The following is a 15,865-nucleotide window of genomic DNA, read 5'->3' as shown; positions in this document are numbered from 1 at the left end:
AAGGGCAGAGACTGGGAATCTTTGTAATTAGCCCTGTTACCGTTTTTAGCTATAACACTTCAGACTTCTCAGGAACATGTTACTTACTTAACTATAAATTTTCTTTCAGTGTTATGGCTTGGCAAATTTTCACCATTAACCTGCAGCCAAAATGGGATCCCATGTTATGTTGCCAGCATTACAACATTGACCTAATTTGTTCCTCATATTGTATGTTCAAAACAGAGTCAGAAATCATGAAAAAAATAAGTTTTTGTGTCTTATGGTTATTTCCCAGAATTTGAAACAGTATTTTATTACCAGTGTTCCAAAACTGGAAATATAATAAGGCGATAGAAAAGGAAAATCAGAAAGATAGAGTCAACTTGTTTAAAATGTAGTTCATTTATAGGCTCTCACTTGGTGCCAATAAATTTTGTTATTTAAAACAAATATCCAGCTGTTTATTTTTAACAATTTTAAGTTACTTAGTATTTTTATTCTTAAAAAAAAGTTTAGCTGCTCTAAAAAATGTGAATATTTAAAATATAACAGTACTTAAACACTGTACTCTTAATGTATTCTCTTTTTCCCCTGCCAAGAAGCCCCCACCAAATAAAACATTTAAGTTCTGCCATGAAAATACATGTATGCCTCACCTCTCTTATCTTGGCATTCCTTGAATCCTTCCATTATTCTTGAGAGATATGAACAGTTATTGCATTTCATTTTTTATCACAAATAGAATCATAGAATCATAGAATCATAGAATCGTAAGGGTTGGAAAGGACCTTAAGATCATCTAGTTCCAACTCCCCTGCCATGGGCAGGGACACCTTGCCCTAAACCATGTGGTTCAAGGCTCTGTCCAACCTGGCCTTGAACACCGCCAGGGATGGAGCATCCACAACCTCCCTGGACAATCCATTCCAGTGCTTCACCACCCTCACTGTAAAGAACTTCTTCCTTATATCTAGTCTAAACTTCCCCTGTAAGAAACAAGCTTCCATAATATTTTTTATAAGGGATGCAAGTTCTGAACCTTTTTAGAGTGCTAAATAGGATAGGCCCCAGACAGTAACTCATGTAATTCTAGTACTACACAAAATAAATTTTACTTAGTAGTTAGTATGCATATGCTTAAATTCTAGAACAAATACTACGTATGAAGATAACATAGTATACTGTATAAATGTGGAGAAAATAAATTTCAGTAAGTTTGATGGTAAATCAACAGACAAAAGGTAAGTATTTCAGAAAGTGATTTATTTAGCATAAATCACAGTGAAAAGGTTCCCAGCTTTAAAATATGTTTCTGCACTCTCCTAGCTGATGAAGGATTGCTAAACCGTGGTCTGAGTCATGACAACCTATCTGAACAGAATCATCTCAGGAACATTTTACTCATGCTGTTTGCTCAACAAGAAATTAATTAACTTCATTAGCAAGATACTTAGATAAATCATTAAATATATAAAAATGTTTTTTACAGACTTAAATGTTCAAAAATCTCAAAAGTGTACTCACATACTAATGACTGATGTCTGCAACCAGAAAAAATAAACAACTAAACCACCCTTCCCTTCAAAAACCAAGAAAGAAAAAAAAAAGACAAATGGAAATAATAAACTATCTAGAAAATATACCAGGGGATCAACTGTGACAATTAATGGCCAGTTTGGCATCTCCCTGAGATGAAGGAATGAAAAACGAATATTCAACAAAACGTTGTTTTTTGTTCTTCCCCTTGAGCTAAAGATGCTTAAAGAAGGCACAAATTCAATGCAGCAAAACCGTAACCAGCCACAGAAGAATGCTATAAGCCACTTACAGGAACGAGGAATTTTTTTATTTCTTCCAAGGCATGACTCATACGAGAATATGCCTCTCCAGGTGGAGCAAACACTTCAATTAATACATGAAGCTCATCACTCAAGTGCGCGTATTTGGCTTCTCCACTTTTCCTTAGTTCTTCCTCCTACAAAAAAAGTGTGTGGGGTTTTTTTTAGAACTGGGAATCTACTCATTTTGCATTGATTTAGCATTTACAGAGAATATGACAAAAGGACATAATATAAGCAGACTTCTAAACCCTTAGAAATAAAAGTCTAGTACAAGCCACTTAGAGATTTAAAAATCAATTTGAGTGTTTGAATGATAAAATCAGCATAATTATCATCTATAACAGATTTTAATCAGCACAGTAAAAACATGCTAAATACTCCAGAAGCAAGTGCTGAAACATTAAACCCATAATGGAAAAGCTGCACAAATCTGTCTGAGTCTTGGTTGTTCACCAAAAAAAAAAAAAAAAAAAAGACCCATTTAACATTTTGGAGCACTTTAAAAAATGCTGTTGTTTATTAAAGTCTATAAGCTACATAATGACTATCTGAAGGCTGCACATTTTAGTATCACTACAATAAAGTATGCCTCAGTACTTCTATTTGAGATCCAAGGTCTGAGTTGTTCCAGTTCTGATATATGGTACCTATACAATCTAGTGTACACTGGTTAAGATGGTGATTCACCTCACGTAGATTTATCTTGGCAATCTCTGAGTTCCAGTTTTCCAGCTATAAAGCAAGCCTAAAAATCCTGCTTTATGTTAAAATAATGTTTTAAAACGTCAACCCACTTTTTTATACAAGACTTTGAGATAGTGAATGTAAATCGTAAAACATATTCATAGTAGTTACCTCTACCTAAGAAGCAAAGATATAAAATAGTGATAACGTTAATGGCATTGGCTGTGACAACATAATGAAAAAATTGTCACTACTACAGAAGATAGCAATAAGTAATGCTGAAGAAATGATGAGTTGAAAACTTCAGAATTAATTTTGAAGAAAATATGTATATATATCTACTTTTTATAGACAGAAAGCATAATCATAGAATCACAGAATGGTTTGGGTTGGAAGTACCTTAAAAATCATCTAGTTCCAGCTCCCCTGCCATGGGCAGGGACACCTTCCATCAGACCAGGTTGCTCAAAGCCCCGTCCAACCTGGCCTTGAACACTGCCAGGGATGGGGCAGTCACAACTTCTTGGGGCAACCTGTTCCAGCGTCTCACTACCCTAACAGTAAGGAATTTCTTCCTAATACCTCATCTAAATCTACCCTCTAATCACAGAAAAAGTAAACTAATTTGCTTAGAATTGGCTAAGAAGTTATAGCTTTCCGTATATACTAGAATACTTTATGAACTTTTAGATTTTATTATATCTAAAAATTGTAACAATAGATTACAATTCTTACTTAATTCTCCAATAACTCCACTTGTCATAGCCTTGCCTAATTTACACCATTGCTTGAAACCAAAAATATCTGCACGATGCTATGCTTTAAACAATACACATACAGTTCTTTTTATCTACAACAGAAGATCCAGCCCCAAGGACTTACCGATTTTTCACAAAACACACATCCTTTAGCCCCAGAGCCCTAGATCTTACTCCATGATAAGTCAACATTTTGAAGATGATGATAAAATCATAACTCAATAAATGTGATCCATGATTTTATTTTTAAAAGTTGAAAATTGAGATAATTGTTTTCAGCTAAAAAGTAAAAATTAAGATAAGCAGGACAAGAATATCTTTATCTTTATAGTTAAAGTATCTTTGTCATTTTAGCTTATCACTTAAAATCTCGCTGAAATGTCCACAGCACCAGAACATAAAATAACACTCTCTCATGAGATGTTACAATGCTTTTCAGTTTCTGGAAAAAAAACCCCTGTATGATTGCACCTTCTGGAATAATTTGACATGAAGTATTTCAACAGAATTAAGTTTTAATAGTTATAAAGTGATATCCTAGTAAATGCTCAAAGTTTCTTCCATATTGCTTTTTAAAAAGTCTTTAAAAAAAACACCAGAAAGCCCTCAAAGTCAGTGCTGCGAAGCCGACATCCACACTACTTACGTTTAGGATGACAGCACTACCCCTTCTCTTGCACTTCAGTGGGTTTTGCCTCCTGGTAGTTGTAGCCTAGTTGCACAGAGTTCCCATAAGAAGTCAGAGAGCCTTCCTGGAGCCCAGCTTCTGTTTAGTTATGTGGAAGAGGAGTTGGTTCATGCCCTGTGATCTTTGCTCACTGTAAGTAATGGCCCAGTCCTTGGGAATGATCAGGAGGCTCTCCCTTAAACCGTGCTTCTGATTCAAACTAAACCACTAATGAGTAAACACCCCATGTAGTACTGGTAAGGACCAAGATGGTTTGAGACTTTCTGGCATCTGTTACATGAAGGTAAAATGAGTGACATTATCATAAATCTATCTTATATGGTGTTATTTATAAGGTTATGTGGGTGCTGTTGGCCTTGCAAGACTCTGCACCCCTAAAGGTCTCTAATGCACCAGTCCAATCACCTTAACCACCTGTGAGGTCCAGCTATTCCCCATGGCGCTGTTTGTAACTCTTGTCAGATTCTCACAGCTTTTTATGTTCTACCATTTCCCACATCATGTCCAGTTTTCCAGAGCCTGTTCAGCTTGCACAGCTTTGGCCAGGGTTTACCTAGCAGTGCAGACATTTGCCTCCAGCTCTATCATGGGGATTGTAACTGCTTAGGCCTACTCATGTAGACAGGTATGGAACCACTGTGAAAGACATTGTGCATTGAAAGCCTGATGGATTCACTGTAGAGAACTACCCTAAAAACAATCAAATGCGGTTTATGTCTTCGGCACTGGATCTTAGGGGAAAAAAAACCAAACCCCAAACAACCCAAAACAAACAAAAAAAACAAAAACAAAAAACCCCAACAAATCTAGGACCTGATCAGCTCTGATTTGTAAAATGAATGAAATAGATTCCCTGGCCTTCTGGATCAGTGATGGCAATCTCTCTTAGTACTGACCCTCAGGTTGATATGTTCTTATTTACTGCATGGTGATGTTGTTAAACTGCACTGCAGGATAAGCACAGCAGAGAAAAACACACCACCCTCCAAAGACAACTACCCCCTCATCCTGATCCCCTTCCACTCCCTCATTCCAGAAAGAAGAATAAAGAAGGTGGAGATGGTGAGTACATGAGAAGAGCTCACACAGCAGAGCTGAGAGTGGGTGTGCAACACCTGCTGTCAGCTACAGAGACCCCATAAAGAAATACAGCCATGCAGAAAGAACATTGCTTACAACAGAGGAAATTTGTCGAGATACAGGTGATAGAAATAATTTTTCTATACTTGATGCATCATGAAAATTCTTGTAGTTGCTTTGGCAAAATAGAGCAGAGATTTATGTACATTCAGCCACTGCCTTGGGCAAACCGGCCCTTCAGTTCAAGGGTGCTTTATTTCCTGATGCTTTTCATAATGAAATACACCACCACCTTAATGGCAAAGAGGTACTAAGCTGTACCTAGATCATATTTTTGTTTAGATAGGTGAGAAAGAAAACAAAGACAAATCAGTAGAAGAATGTGATAACAGAACTAGTGAATCACTTTTGAAAGAGCCCAAACACCTGGGTGAATGTTAGATGAACAAAAAACACAAATTCTGTGAAAGAAAATAAATGTTTAGGAAAAAGGTTAACACAATAAAGTGGTATGTGCCAAGTCTGAGGCTACAACCAGTGACCACTGTGACCAGCACCCAGTGATATATGTATAAATTACCTGCCAGAAAACTGATAGAGCAGAGATAGAGTTCACAAATCTACAAATGTTCCTACACTTGTACAAACCTAAGCAAAAGCTAGAACAGCATAGGTAAGAATCACCCAGTCATTAGACAACTGCTGCTAGAAGTAAACAAGCCAAAGATGAATACAGCCAATGAGCTGCAAGTTTGCAAATCTAATCCAGGAAATAAAATAACGTCAAGAAATGCATAATTACTATAACTATAGATGCTTCCTAAGAATATTACGTTAATCTTAATGCTTATTGTTATTGTTATTGTCCACTGCTTTCAGGATGCCTTTAGGTTCAGGATGAAAACTTAGTCCTAAATAATGAGAATATAAAATGTCATGGTTTTATTTATGAGAGTCTAATTACCAATTTGTTGCTACCAAGTTACATAATAGGTTATTTGAACTCCCACAAAGCTGTTACACTCTTACTATGGACAAAAACATACCTTATATGAAGTATTTTTTTCTTTTCTCAATAAAGTTGTAAAAGTCTAATCAAAGAATTATTAGTAGTTTAGTTCCATACTAACACTTGCAGGACAAATTACATGCAGATAAAATGACATACACAAACTTTCTAGTGTCAGAGGCTTTTCCCGATGTTATGCTCCCCCTTCCGCTGCCCTAGGGAGTCCTAAGGTTAATGGCTTCAGCTGGGGAAGGGGCACTGCTGTGAGTTGGCAGTACTGAGTCCTTTGTTGAAAGGCATATAATATTGATGGTGACACTTCATAGAATGTCAGTATATAAACTGGGGGGAGTTGTCCAGGAGTTGATGATCGCTGCTTGGGGTTGGGCTGGGTATCAGTCAGCAACTGTATTGGGCATTGCTTGTGTTTCCTGGGTTTTATTTCTCTCTTTTTGTTGTTTCAAATTTCATTACAGTTATTATTAATACTACATTTTAATTATAACAATATTTTATGTTATTTCAATTATTAAACTATTCTTACCTCAACCCACAGGGTTTGATCTTTTTTTCTGATTCTTCTCCCCGTCCCATCAGGGCAGCGAGTGGCTGCGTGGTATTTAGTCGATGGCTGGAGACCACGATGACATGCTACATAAATTGGTCTCTCCAACATTTTGCAACTTCATTCCCTATCCAAATTCACTATATGGTAAGTTTTACATATGCTTTCTCTTTGCTCTTGTGATTTTGACAGCTCTCATTGTAACTCATAAAGTGATTTTACCCAGCTCCCAGGGTTGCACTCTAATGATCAGTAACTGACCTCAATGCCAAGTCCCCGTTTACAGCCCTGGAGCCTTCCTTATCATCCTGTGCCTTGGCTTTCAAGGGTTCCACATCCATCCCAGCCCTGTATTCTCCTATGCTTCAGTTCTATTCTAGGGCCATGGCAGCACCACCCCTCCCCTCCCCTTTAATACTGAAGACCATTCTGGTGTCCCAGTTTAAAAAAGTATTAGAACCAAAAAAGATCAAGATGAAAAGGATGATTATGAGCATGGAAATATTGCCATACGAGATGCTGAACGTGAAAGTCCTGGCAATCTAGATGTTCCTGCAATTCAAGATGTCCTTGAACAACTAATTCTTGGGAGACCTCTCATCTTTCACTATTTCTGTTCTTACCCAAGCTTTCAGTCCTGCAAGACTTGCAGGAGCTGCAGACTGAGCCCATTCTTACGTTATTCTGTCTCATTTGGAAACGTGAACATTATCTGCTGGGGTGCGATGTGTTGTATACATACAGAATAAAACAACATGAAAGTTTTTCTCCTATGATATTTATAATTACTTGCTGATGTGTTAGGTGTATCTGTTTTATTAAACAGCACCTATAACATAGATCTGTATGCTTAAGGCAATTATGTGTCAAATATGGAACTCACTTCTAATAATGTTTCTATTATTTGAAGGCTGCACATTTTGTTTAAGAGAGCCAGTTACTAATTAGTATTCAAATGAGCTCAATGTAGTATTACAAGTGCCTCATCTAGAAAGCAAGGCAACACTTCAGCCACTCTGATTGCTTATTATAATCAGAGCTGAGGGATTGCAGAGAAGAAAGATTTACAGGCACTTTCAGCTTCAAATTCAGGAATCACAACTGCTACAAGATGTGCTGAGAGCCGACCGCTGCCTTGACTTCCTCACCTCCTGCAGTGGCAGCCTCCCCAGCCCTCCCACACAGCGGGACTTTTTGAAGGATAATGTTGTTGCGTCTCTGACCACCAACCCTTTGAAGTTAATTGGGAAGGAAGCCCATGCAAGTGCAAGGCCTAAAAGCTAGAACTCATCATCCCATTTAACTCCTCATCGCTTTCTCTAGCCAGTCTCCAACACTGAGCAGGTTTCCACATTAATGCTTTGTACCCTGAAATGCAATGGTACCTGTGATGCAGGAAAGGTCCTTCCTTGGGATAAGGAAGGGACTTTCCCTGGCTGCCGTACTGGCCCAGGCAGAGGAACAGGAAAAGGTTTGGCTTCCAGCAGTTTAAAGACCTGGCTGACAATCTGTATTATAAAGTTCATTTTCCTGTAACTGGGCTGATTGCCAATAATCACTTCCTAAAGGCTGTCCCTTGATTAATCACAACACTGCAAACAAAAGTAGCAAATGGATTCAAGCATCCTACCACCGAATATAGAAAGAGACCACTATTTTGTATATCCCCTGGATTCTCATGCAGTGATATGGAAACCACACTGGTGGAGGGAAGGCACGCTGGCAGTGACAAATGGAACACTGGGGAATTAAGGAGGAAAAGGAAGTTCATAAATAATTGGTAAACACAGTATCTCTAATGTCATTTACACAGGCCAAAGTGTTTCAATACCTGAAATGACTTAAAAAATGTACCACCTTCTGAATAAGTATTTCAAATAACAAATAAATCAAACACTTAAAAAATAAACCAGTCTGTCAAACTCTTTTTCACAAACATATCCTTTTTTTCTGAGCTAGAATGTCAATGTTTTGCAAATGAGACATTTCCTCTCACATGTGACAGTCACACATGACTTTGCGGGTTTCACTTACTTTTTCTTTCCTTGTAAGATTAGGTTTTCCATAATGACAAAGAACACAAATGCCCTTTTCAATGGCAAAATTACTTGTTCCTTTACTATCCAGAAAATGTAACTATTTGCATTATATTAATTTGGACAAATACATTTTACTGAGAGTGCAAGTTCTTGGATGATTTCTCACAAAAGTGTCAGAAGTAGTTAACAGATGAGTATGTTATAGCAATATTACATATATCATGAGTTTATGTCTGACATTTACTGAACGCAAATAAAATTGCTTGCAAATAGATTCTTGGTCATCTCGACTATGATGGTGATTTGTTCTGGAAGGATGGAAGAACACATTTTCTAATATTCTCATAATGGAAAACTGTAAGGATATTAGTCCAATATAAGCTGTAAATGAGTCTGACTAAAAACCCTGAGTTTTTTAATGAGTGGTGATTATAGTAATTCTAATAGCAATTTACTAGAAGGCTCATTTTCATGAAATGTGCAGAGTACTCAGAACAGTTACTATTCAGGGAACATCCAGCTCGTTGGCTGTGGAGCCTAGAGCTGACCTCAACTTTGAACCATGATAGAGTGACTTGAGAAGCTACGACTCATAAAGGAAAAGTTACGGAAGTCAAAATGAGTTCTGACAAGTTTTTTATCTTAAGATAACTTGTTTTGGGGGGACGATGGTAGCTTTTGGTTGGGGTGACTTAGTCTGTGACTCCAACACTCACTGCAAATGTTTAGAATATATTATTTACACAGTAGAATAAAGATGCATCCTCAGTGGAAGGCAGACTGACTCCTTCAGCAAGGTACACAAAAGTCCTAGTATCACAGAGAAAGCAGCCTGGAGAATGGCAAGGTCTTTCCTGCGGGAAGTCCAAGGTTCAGAATTTCATGTTGTTCTTCCTACTGCCCCAAAGGAAGCATCATGTATGCATTCACCTAAGAGAAGCTTACCTCTGGCTGAATGGGTCACTGCTACTAAACTGGCTTGGCCAAGATGCTAGTGACTAATTGCAGACAGGGTGTTTCCCCTGAAAGCTCAGAGCATGCTGCTCCTGCTGCCCTTCCCAGAACTTCCCATCTCCCACAAGTGCACTTATGGTGTCCAAACTGGAATGGGCTATAACAAACACACCAAACAAACATAAAATTGAAAGAGTAAAATAATTTAAAAACTCAGTTTAAAGTAGATCACTGTACTCCAGAAAAGGTTAAGTGCCAGCAATCCTCATCAGGCAGCTAATTTTACTGCACTAAAAATTAATATTCATTTTGCACTTAAGTTTTATCATCCAGATCATCCTTGGCAATTTAAAGCACTCCTCCAACCCCCTTCATGCTCTCAGATTTATGCAAGAAGAGATAACCTTGTGCACACGCTTTGAGTGTTGCGAAATTTTCATTAGATGGTAGCCATATCTCAGATAATCACAAAATATACAGATTACATTAACCTATTATAGTCAATACTGCTTAATGTCACCATCAGTTTATCACAAAATTTCCTTCTATTAAAAGCTTTTTCCCAGGAAACATTGTAACCTGCCTTTGGCTGAAAATGAAGCATTTTATTTGTTTTCTAGTTCTTGAGTGCTTTAGCACCTGTGGTCTCCCTTGTTGCTCATTTTCAATACCAGTACAAATGAACATAAAATAAAATTGAATAGCAGCCTGCTTATGGCAGACTTTTTCTGTAGCTTTGAGACAAAAGATGAGGGTATTTTTATTGTATGAGCATCCTCAAATGTTCTGACTGATACTAAATGCCGAAAAAAAACACATTGCCTTTCCTTTCTTCCTTTCCTAACCTGAAAAGAGGGTAAAATAAATAAAAAAAAATCCTAAATTAGAACTACGTGCACCACAGAAACTCAGCAGAGCTTCGGCTCCATAACAGACTTAGCTCCTTCTACTACTTTTTCCATTGAATGGGGTTTTTTCTGCTTCAAAGTGTGCAAAGAACAAAGGACTCTAGTTCTCCGAGGACATAACCAGGCTCCCTGGGCTGTGTTCAACCCCAAGTCTCTGCTGATGTGCTGGATCTGAGGCAAAGGCCCCAGTTTGAAAAGACAGTTATAGGACAGCTGAACAATTACTGGAGTTCCCCCAGTAGGGTTCATTTACCTTGACTTAGGTGTCCAGAAGTGAGATATTTAAGCCTTAATTAGTCATGTGGAGCTTTCAAGGGAAAGGAATGGGCACCTTCAGAGGGTGACTTATCTCAGGCTGAGGCTGGTGTTCAAGATGATTTGGGAGTTTAGGCGAATAAATCAGTTTAAGGATCTAAATACCTTTTTGGATCTACTCAAACCATGCTATTAAAGAAGTAAACAAAGTACAGTTGGCCACTCTAAAAATATATATAAAAAAATAGGCCTAGCATTGATCGAGTTCTTTTGTAAAAAAAAAAATATTAGTATGAAGGGGGGAAAAAAAGAAGTACTGTAGCCATGTTAGTCAAATTTAAAGATAGCTGGCATCACTTTTGAAACTGGCTGAAGGATTACAGACATCATTCTAACTATTCTGGAAAAAGGTAACAGAACCAGCATGAATCTGAAATATTGCATATAGCAAGTCTCACCTTCAAACACCTATTTAAGTGCTAACTGTTTTTACTGGGCAAGCTGGATGAAAATTGCACTACTTTACAAGCGACCTAGATGTTAGGCTGCTGCTGCCACAGAGGACAAACAACAAGGTGGAAATCTACAGAGTCAGGCAAGCATTAGTTGAGATGTTACTATTACCAGCTTCAAACATATTTTTTCTGCTGTGCAGTGTGATTTATTACCCAGAAACAGTCACTGAATGCAAAAACAACACTGGGCAACAGATCCTGGTATGATTCAAGAGGGACAATACACCTAATTATGAGAAACTCCATTTGTTTTATTTTTATGTTATGCAAGTTACAGGGGAGTTTGACAATGATGGAGTTTCCCAGCAGAAAATCCACACAGCGTTCAGTCTTTGACCTTTCTCCCAGGACCTGTGGGAATGGAGCTGCACAAGAACAGCTGATTAATTAAACCTCTCTCAGCTGTGGTTTACCAATTCACCACCAGTAAATCAGTCATACAAGGACAGGTTCTGCCCCTCTGCAGTCTGAACAACAGCAAAGTGGCCATCACATTCAATTACTGCAAGCACCTGAGATGCATGGAGCAGTATGGAAAAGGTGCCTGAGATCCCTGCCTAGTAAGCAGAGCGTGATCTCTTGTCCATTAACAGTGATCCTTGGTGCCCGGCTGCAATCAGGGACTGCTGCCCACCTTGTCTCAACCGCCTCCAGGTCTTGCACTGTCCCTCCCTTGGTCCTTGCTGCTGGCCCCTGTGAGGCTTCCTTCTGCGCCTGTGTTTCCTTGGCACGTCCTTCCTCCACATCCTCACAGGGAGCACTCCACCAGACAGGGACTTAGGTGCAACATGACTGACAGGAGGGAAAGATGTCTGACTGCCTTCATTTCTTCATTTGTAGGGAAAGGAGTTTTTTGTTGGCTGCTTTTTGTTGTTTTGTTTGTTTTTCTTTAATCAAATGTTGTTATTATCGCACTATTTCAAAGTAGCTCTCTAAATCCCATTCTGCCAGACAGCGTTTCTATGCTAGAAATGTTCAATGGCAAGAAAGTCCTGTCGTCAATCATTTCTTGCTGCTGCTGTTTTGGCACGCTATGCTCATCAGTGCCTGCCTTTGCCAGTCCCTGCTGCCAGCACCACATAGGCAGCAAAGCTGGTAAGCATCCAGCCAGAAAGGCACAAGGGGCACAGGGTCCCTGAGAGTCCACTGCCCACCACTCCTCTGATCCCCTCTCACACTGGTTTTCAATCTTTCTGCCACCTCAGACATATGTGGGGTGACAAGTGAGATGAACCATTGTGTTCACTGTAGAGCCAGGAGATACGATTCTTCTGTGTCTGCGGAAATGCAGATCAGCAACTGTAGCAGCCTGCTGCGCAGGAAATAGAAATCAAATGCCACTTTCAGGCAGATAATGTGGAAAATAAAAGTAACCAACCACCTGCACATAATGCAGCAACGATCCTACACTATCTAAACAACAGCTTCAGACCACTGGCTGAATTAAAGTCTCAAAACTGTTGGTTTTGTGGTTAGTTTTGTGCTTAGGAATTGTTTTTCTTCCATTCCTAGTGTGAGAATATATTTGACTAAGTGTTGCTAATGCCTTCTATCACATAGGATGGTACAGGACTCTGGACATTGAGTAGGAAAAAGCGGCTAATAAACAGACGTTCCAAAAATTTCCTTTGCACAGAAATCAGAAAAAGCTATGTTTTTTTCAGATTATGCAGCTATCGAAAGGAATGCAGGAACGGAGCTATCAAGGAATGCAGCTATCAACGGATGCAGGTTTACCTGCAAAATTCAGAGTCCTTTCCTCTAAGTGAGCACATGTGATGATTGAAGTACTTGCAACTTTGATGAGGTCCAGAGTGTTTTCTGCTTGCTTACCTTATGAAGGCATATCGGTAACAACAGCATGGAAAGATTTAAGAGATTAAGAAACCATGACTACAGAGTCTATGTTTTATGAAATGAAGGTGGGGCTAGATGTTATTGCCATCTCTACACAATATATTGCATGCTATCGCATAACATGGTTAGGAGGGGGTGGGGAGGAGAGAAATAAAATCTTTAAAAAATGAGGCTGAGTGGGAAATATTCCCAACAGGGTGAAGGGGAGAAGCAGACAAGGTGCCTGCCAGCCCCAGCCAGCCCAACACAAGTTCAACAGGTAGGGCTCCCTGAGATTCTGCAGAGCCAAAGGAAGCCTTTGAAGTACATGTTGATGTGATGGGCTCTGGTTTAGCTTTAAGTTTTATTCTAATTTGTGAACATACAGGACTCAGGCAGATGCTTAAGTTATGTCTTAAATGTCAGCGATTGTCCTTTGTCTTATTATGTATGTGTATGTGTCCCCATACACAAAATAGACTAATTATAAAATATAAACACTATTAAAACTCCTAAAAGCATATTTTACTTTCAGGCCAGAGCACAAAGGGTTGGTGCAGAAACAATGTCCAAGATTAAATAAATCATCACATTTGCCAATACACGAGGCCTGTGACTGCTGACTAGTTTTGTAATCTATCCACACTGTATCTTTTGTGTCAGCCACCCACTGTTTCTATCATTTTTTGAATCTAAGCACAGCAGGCAAGTGTTTTAATTCAGACTTGGTCTTCTGCACTGGAAAATCAAAATATCCTGGGTTTGGATTCGAAAAGCTGCAATATCTAAGTTTGTGATATTTTTTTGTCAACATCACAGTTTACAGGCAGCAGTATCCTTTAGCGTTTCCAGTATAATTCACTATAATGCTCATCTCAATAATGTGGGGTTTTTTTCTTTCCTATTTTCAGTAGACTGCTTTGTGGTTTATTTCTCTTATTTCCATTCATTTCCTCCTACTCATATGGGTCAAACATATTTGCACACATACACATGGGGGAATCTTTTTATCTGCTTCCCAAGTGTGTTCATAAAGAAACAGGTGACTTGGAAACAGAATCTTTCTGTTCCCTGCTCACAGAAATTCAGCTTTCATTTTCAGGAGAAAAAGAGATCGAGGGCTAGAAGGGTACAGTATGCAGTACTGAAGGCAGAAAATCATACCTTTCTCTTTTTTGGTACATTGTTTTCTTAGGTTTGTATAGGTTTCCTGAAGGCCTGTGAGACCTTCATTGCTGGTATTCTGGTCCTAGTGAAATGGCAAAGGGATGTGACAGTGCTCTGTGTGATAGATAATGGTGGTTTTAGAGGACAGCACCAGATTTTTCTCCCATATTTTTTTGTCTTTTAGGAGACAACTGCAGCTACTGCACTGTAGTTCAATATGAGAATTAACTCAGTTCTGCCCTGGTTTCTGACAAATTGAAAACCCTAAGATCAGGCACAGCCATGAGGCTGTGTGATGCTGTTTTACTGATGGTCAGCTGTAAACATGCAGGCAGCTTGGTGTTCAGAGAGACAGCATGGCAGAGCCTCTGTGGCAGACTTAGAGAGCTAGCTGGAAACCAAAACACTGACGGATATACATATGCCTTCAGTAGTACTGCCAACAAAACTTGGTAGAATAGCTACAAGAGTTGTTAACAAAATAGTCTGTGCCAGGTACAGCTTATGCTTGTCAATGCCCGTATCTTTCAGCAATGGCTATCAGATCTGGTGGGCATGCTCTACATCACCCATTTGGGCTACATTAAGCGAACATGTAATTATCATTTTGACTAATGAGAGGTTAAAACCAGCAGACATACAAGACTCCTGAACAAGACAACTTCCTGTCTGCTATTTCCCATTATGTTCGGGTAAAAAGGCTGTGGCACAGATTATTTCTGAATAAGCTGGAGAAATGCTACTTATTTCTCCCACTAAAAGAAGCAGAGCCGGAGGCCCAGTATTACCGAATGGAGGAGCACCAATAACCAGTATCAAGGTCTAGAAGTACTAGGAGAGTTCTTCTCATTACTGCCGATGCACGGCTAGACATGGAAAGACAAGTTTAAGAAACAGCCATGCAATACTGATAAAGAGTTACAGTGTCACCTCAAAATCATGACTTTAAAAAGTTTAAAAGGCTTTTAAAAATTATTTTCTCTGAATAAGCTTTCCTGCCCTTTGTAGTCTAGCATAATTCCACTTAATATGATGCCATGGATCTTCATAAATCTGTAACTGTGTTTGATGGCTATACCCATACATTTGCCTTTGTGCTTTTCATCTGAAAAATCATGTTTTAAGCTCTTGTGTCGTTAACACTGTCATTACTTGAAAATTAAAGGCAAGGACACGATGAGTTGAATGCCCAATGCCTCAAAGAGCAGTGCGGGCTGCACCAGCTGTCTTCTGAAGGCATCTGAAATCACTAGGCATAAAGAGAAACTTCTTTCCAGAGTGACCACAAGGCACAACTCACCCTCCCAGAAGTCACCTCTTCACTTGGCTAAGGAGAATGTGTTTAAATGGTGCTCACCTCCCACTGTCTGAGATGAACACATGTACATCAGCTGAAAGCCAGGAGCTGCATAGCTGCAATAAACACAGCAGAGACCCCACGCTAATACTGTCTATTGTGAGGCAGATGAATTCTCTCAGGCTCAGCACATAGCTGATGTTTTCCATTCAAAGTTCATTGCCATTAACTGAGCAAGGTTGGCATACTGCTTTTTTTTTGGGGGGGGGCCTAGGGGGAAACCCAAT

The 15,865-nt window shown here is 39.1% G+C and overlaps 1 protein-coding gene across 11 annotated transcripts in view; it reads right to left on the bottom strand.

Moving 5' to 3' along the window:
- Positions 1-15,865, bottom strand: part of KHDRBS2 (KH RNA binding domain containing, signal transduction associated 2) — a 356,318-nt gene that overhangs the window by 188,746 nt on the left and 151,707 nt on the right. For 10 of the 11 annotated variants that reach the window (XR_003991957.1, XR_003991959.1, XR_003991958.1 and 7 more), the window contains exon 4: positions 1,811-1,957. The exons of the other annotated variant lie outside the window; for it this stretch is intronic. Coding sequence is in view for 1 of the 10 variants with exons in the window: in XM_030490209.1 (XP_030346069.1) it covers positions 1,811-1,957 (147 nt within the window). In the remaining 9 variants the exon portion in view is untranslated. The remainder of the gene's footprint in view (positions 1-1,810; positions 1,958-15,865) is intronic. 11 annotated transcript variants of the gene reach the window in all.

Source organism: Strigops habroptila, chromosome 6 (genome assembly GCF_004027225.2).
Source record: "Strigops habroptila isolate Jane chromosome 6, bStrHab1.2.pri, whole genome shotgun sequence".
NCBI lineage: Eukaryota > Metazoa > Chordata > Aves > Psittaciformes > Psittacidae > Strigops > Strigops habroptila.
Note: the sequence above shows the minus strand (reverse complement) of the source record. Positions and strands in the feature narration are given on the sequence as shown.